Below are 5,820 nucleotides of genomic sequence, written 5' to 3' on the forward strand. Positions count from 1 at the left end.
TTTTGGAGATCTTCCCCGAACCAGCCCCAAAAACCAACACCCTTTTGGAGAGAAAGTTAACCTTACAGTGATGTTCCTGATACCACATGTGTTAGATTCATAGATATTCAAAGAAATCAAACCAACACCTTTTTGGAGGGAAAGTCAGCCTTACAATTATGTCCCTGATGCCACATGGGTTAGATTCATAGATATTCAAAGAAATCCTAGAGCTGCCGAATCCTTTGTTTCTATGGTGAAAGGTGAAGATTGTTAATCATGCTTACATCTTTTAGCGAGTCAATGACTACACATGAATTGCCAAAATCCTGCAGACTCTTTATATTGTGAACTTGTTAGGCAAAGTGTAAGGCCAACAACTCGGCCCAAACCCAGTGTCATAGAGAATTAATGGTGTAAGTTTGCGGAAAAGAAGACACCACATTTGTTGGGGATGTTGCTTTTCACAATGTCAAAAAAACACCCATGCCAAACTTTGGACTATTGTAGGTCCCACTGGGATGCGGGCTGGCTTTAGCCTATGATCATCCGTCACTTTGGACTGTTGTAGGTCCCACTGGGATGCGGGCTGGCTTTAGCCTATGATCATCCGTCAGCTAAGTAAAACTCTCTATAATTTTAGGAATCAACACCTGCTGGTCGCCCTTTTAACTTGGATGCCTCTCTGCCATACAAGCCCTCAGCACTTGACACTCAGGATCCCCGAGGCCCTGCCTCGGTTCCTCAGATTTGGGGAGTCTCCCTTCCTCCGAATGTCTCCTCGATGGATGTCACTGGGCCTATTTCCTCTCTGAAGTATGAAATCTCCTCCGAATGATGCATACTTTATTGATTCTTCCCCTCACAACTCGGTGGGAAGTGATATAGATCTCCTTATGAAAAATATTGTTATGGATCTTCCAGCACTCTCCATTCATAAGGCGAATGGTGCCCATAAGCCTCCCAAGTCTCTGGTAATTAGTCCTGGGTCGGCTATCAATATTACTATTCGTAGGAAGGGTGGAAGAGGGAGTAGACATTTTAGTGGGAAGCCCCTTGCTAAATCCCTGTCGGCTACTTTGGATGGTTCCCTTCGAGACATTCCCATCATCTCTGCTGGTGACTCTCGGGCCCTTAGAGATTCTGTGCCCGTGCCTGGGGTTGACCAGATGAAACTTCTCTCCCTCAACATCCGGGGTTTGGGGGATTCATCTAAAATATCCTCGATAAAGTTTTTGTTCGATTCTGTTCATCCGCTCATGATCATTATCCAGGAAACTATGGCCACCAAGGAGAAGGACATTGCATATTTTCGATCCATTCATCCGAATTGGTATCTTGTTGCCACTGATTCTTGTGGACTACATGGCGGTATGGTGGTCCAGTGGAATCCTCATTGGGTGAATGTTTTTTCTTTCAAATGATTTGCAGGTATTCTTCTTATTGGATTTTTCAGGGGTTATTCATATCGATTACATTTCCTTAATTTATATGCTCCTTGCCGTGCGCAGAGGGTTTTCTGGGACTGGATGGCAGATTGTGGCATTTTTCAGATTGAATCCATTCTTATTGCGGGTGATTTTAATGCTACACTTTCTTCTGGTGAATGTTGGGGACTTTGTAGCAGACCCGACCCACTTGGCCCATATCTTCACAGATTGTTCGCGAACAACTCTCTTTGTGATGCGAAGGTTATTCCTCTGGCTCCTACCTGGAACAATGGTAGGTCAGGTTCAGATCATATTACGAAGCGACTGGACAGATTCATGGTCCATGATAAGGTTCAGTCACTTTTTGGAAATTGTAGGTCCTGGGTGGAACAGACTAAGTTATCGAACCATTTGCTGATCATTATGCAATGGAGAGGGGAGACTTCTCGATTTAACATCCCCTTCAAATTTAATAGGATGTGGTTGCAGGAGCAATCCTTATTATCCCTTGTGAGAGATAATTGGCCGGTGGGTGCCTATCAGGATAATCTGTCAGTATGGACTCGTATTTGCAGAAACTTAATTCTTTCAAAGGGGTCATCCGCAGTTGGGAACAATAACATAAGCTTAATTACAAAAGGGACCTGGTTCAGATTGTGGCTGAGATGGAATCCTTTAGCTCTAAATTGGACCCTGTCAGTGTGTCACCCCTTCGGAGGAACACCTGATGGAGCAGAGAAAAAGGCGCATTCTTAATTTCCAGAGAGTAATCTTATGCTCCTTCTATCTCCTAACCTTCAACCTTATGAACTTTCAAAATTTTCTTTCGGTCCACATTATAGGAATATGTTTGAGATATAATGTCTAATAGTGGTCTTTGTTATGATCATCCTTTTAATATTATTCATAATAAGTCTCTTTTTCATGTGGAAATGGAAAATTTTTTCTCTTTTCATTTTTTGTCTGGTCCTTTTTTTCATGTTTTTAGAGGGTTTGTTCTATCAATTGAATTTTTATTGTGTTTCCCTTCAATGCATATGTCATTTTTACACGGCTTATTAAAAGTTTTGAGGATGTGGTTAGACAACTCGCAAGTGTACAATGTTATCCTGTTCAAGTATGACCAATCAGTATTAGATTGGATGCAGTTATAAGTTTAGATTGGATGCAGTTATAAGTTTAAATATGATGTAGTTATAAGTTTAAATATTTTTAAGTGATGTATGGTCTACACATTCAAACAAAATTAGAAAGTAAATAATGAAATGTACACACAATACATAGACACTTACTATATAAACTTTTAATAACAAAAACTACTCTAATTTAGCATTACCTGCATTAACTTTACTATTCACAATACATTTTTTAAGTATTATGTGGCATCTTAAAACCCAATCCCTTAACTTACTATTCACAATACACTCACTTTTCAAGTATTATGTGGCATCTTAAAACCCAATCCCTTAACCAGAATTAAATTACAATGAGCCAAAACCCATTAGATTAAAAAGCACAAAATAGACCAAAAATGAACCAAACATGACCAAAACTATTTTTGAGACACTAAAGCTAACCTTGTGGGTTAATGTCTAAAGGAATTATGCCCATTATAATGAACACCTCATACAAATCGCACAATATAACCACTGCAAACATGGTACATAATCCACTTGAAAAAAATATAACACAACTGCCAAACAACTTTCTTCTAAAATTAGTCATGTATTCTTGAACTACTTATCCATGTCTTTGTATAAGATGATGCTACTTGAATGCATAGTCCAGGAGTCAAAAAATGCCCATGCCAAACTTTAGACTATTGTAGGTCCCACTTGCATGCCTGCTGGGCCATGATCATCCTTCAACTTAGTTAGACTATTGTAGGTCCCACTTGCATGCCTGCTGGGCCATGATCATCCTTCAACTTAGTAAAATTTTAGTTAGACTATTGTAGGTCCCACTTGCATGCCTGCTGGGCCATGATCATCCTTCAACTTAGTAAAATTTTATGTAAAACTATTGGCCACGAAATCTTTAAAGATGACACTATCTGTGATTTAACCAAATGTTCCAAATCAATAAACATGGTATAATGAAAAGGTGAAGGAGGAAAGTAGAAGCTAGGTGATTTAGTTAATCCAGTACATCAATCTTTCCAACTTTTTGGAAATTGAAATATTTGAACTAAAATAATTTATTGAAAAAATTTAAATTTTTCATCAATAAATATAAATTAAATATAAATTACGAATGATAACTAGTAGATTTTCTGAAAAATTTTCACATTTTTGGAAATTGAAACACTTGAATTAAAGCAATTTAAATTCTTCATGAAAATCTTTCAAATTCTTGGAAACTGAAACACTTAAACTAAAACAATCTAGTAAAGCCATTTAAATTCTTCATCAATAATTACAAATGGCATAAAGAATAACAATGTGGTTTCTCTGCCCACGGGGCTTTGGATTGACAATGAATGGGTGTATTGTTAATGCACTCCTTGCGATAGGTCACTTGTTCAAATCCTCTGTAGGTGATTAGGTAGTATTATATAGAAAAAAAAAACACAATATAGTTTCTCTAAAAATCAATTTTTTGATTAAGATAAAAATCAATTCTTCATCATTGAGATAAAACAATTTAAATTCTCAATCAACTCCCCAATTCTAAAAATCAACTCCCCCATTCTAAAATCAAAATCAAATCTTTATGGCTGAAGGAAAGTACTGTAGTGGAACTAATTAATGACCGTGTCCTTTTCCTACGACCACCCTTGGGAGTACCCGAATAAAATGATTTTGCATCACTGTTCTCCAGGGTCCTGGAGGGTGGTGTCGTATATTGGCTCGTGTTGTGCTACGGGCCTTTGCTGACATTATTACTAGTATTAGATACTGGGTTATCAACTTATCCATAGCATTACCATACCTTCTCTATTCATTGCAGGTTGGTTATTTGTAAGCACGGGTTTGGCTTATGATGTGTTCGGGAGCCCCCGGCCAAATGAGTATTTCACAGAAAGTCGACTATATGATCAAAAGGTATACGATGAATTGGGGACAATTTTTCATCCATCATCCTTTCAAAAAAAATAGGGTTCCGAAGATTCATTGTTGGAACAAATATTTGAAACTGGACCGAACCGATTCAATATAGGTAAATGCATGATCGCTCGATCCCGAGTTTTCAGAGTTCCTATCTAATCCTCGAATCACCTATTGAATAACATCGATGGAACAATTTAAGGGGAGGGATTGAGATAAATTCAATGATAAATTCTCTCCATTAAAAATGAGAGAATTACAAAAACAATGTTGTGTAATCTCTGAAAGTCATTCCTCCTGTTCTAAAATAAAAACTAAACACAGACTGTCCTTTAATAGAATCCAAATTGCAAAAAATAATGTTGTGTAATCTCTGAAAGTCATTCCTCCATTTGTAAAATAAAAATTAAGCAGAAGTATGTTGCCCTGAAATAGAATCCACAGATACTGTGAGCATATGTTCAAAAGAACATATACTGTCCTTAAATAGAATCCACATGTCGCCGATTAATGCCGGTTGGTCGCCCTTAAGTGTAATGACTGTCCCCAGCTCCACCACACTCTTCTTAACGCAGCAGAATTCTTCCTTTTTGAAACGCCCCCCAATTTCTGTAACGGTGATCACACACTTCCTGCCCTCACGTTCATGGATGTCAACAACATGACCATTTCTTCCCTCTCTCATTTAATTCAACTTTTGTGCCCTTTAACTCATCTGTGCACAGTATTCCAAAAAAACCATCCAGTAGATTGTAACAATTTTGAAGTTCAAGATGTCAAAGAAATAGATTCTGACAAACTTATTAGTGTGCAGTAATCAAATATCAAACAATAACCATAATCACAACCAGGTGAACAAATACCTTGAATTTAAACCTAATCACCAAAGATCCAACTAATAAAAATAATAGCCACCCCATATCAATTAATAAAAATAATCATAACTGGCAAACAACTTTAAATTAAATATTTGCCTAAATCTAATAATTTTGTAAAGTTAAATGGTGACTAATCATAATATTGAATAGAAAACAATCTACCTACCAATATAATACTATCATCCGAATTTATGCAGAGGCCGGCCTCTCATCATAATATTGAATAGAAAAACAATCTACCTACCAATATAATACTATCATCAGAATTTATGCAGAGGCCTATCATCACTGACAAAATAGAAACTAAACCCCACAGAGGACTATCGTCACTGACCAAATAGAAACTAAACCCCACAGGAAATAATTAGTCTACTCATACAAAAAAATAGAAAGCTTCTTGGGTATTACCAACAGAGGACGCAGTTGTGGACTCCTCCAGTCTGAGGGAGCCACATACTAATGGCAGGCATAAGCAGAATAAGAATG

The 5,820-nt window shown here is 37.4% G+C and overlaps 1 protein-coding gene across 1 annotated transcript; it reads left to right on the forward strand.

The window, feature by feature from the left end:
- Positions 1-657: 657 nt before the first annotated feature.
- On the forward strand, positions 658-2,335 carry LOC149155750 (uncharacterized). Its single transcript, XM_089441119.1, has 2 exons — positions 658-1,379; positions 1,491-2,335. The coding sequence occupies exons 1-2, from the start codon at positions 798-800 to the stop codon at positions 2,163-2,165; spliced, it is 1,257 nt and encodes a 418-aa protein (XP_089297245.1). The 5' UTR covers positions 658-797; the 3' UTR covers positions 2,166-2,335.
- The last annotated feature ends 3,485 nt before the right edge of the window (positions 2,336-5,820 follow it).

This window comes from Pinus tabuliformis, chromosome 9 (genome assembly GCF_031772625.1).
Source record: "Pinus tabuliformis cultivar Carrire ecotype Pingquan chromosome 9, CPIR1, whole genome shotgun sequence".
Taxonomy (NCBI): Eukaryota; Viridiplantae; Streptophyta; class Pinopsida; order Pinales; family Pinaceae; genus Pinus; species Pinus tabuliformis.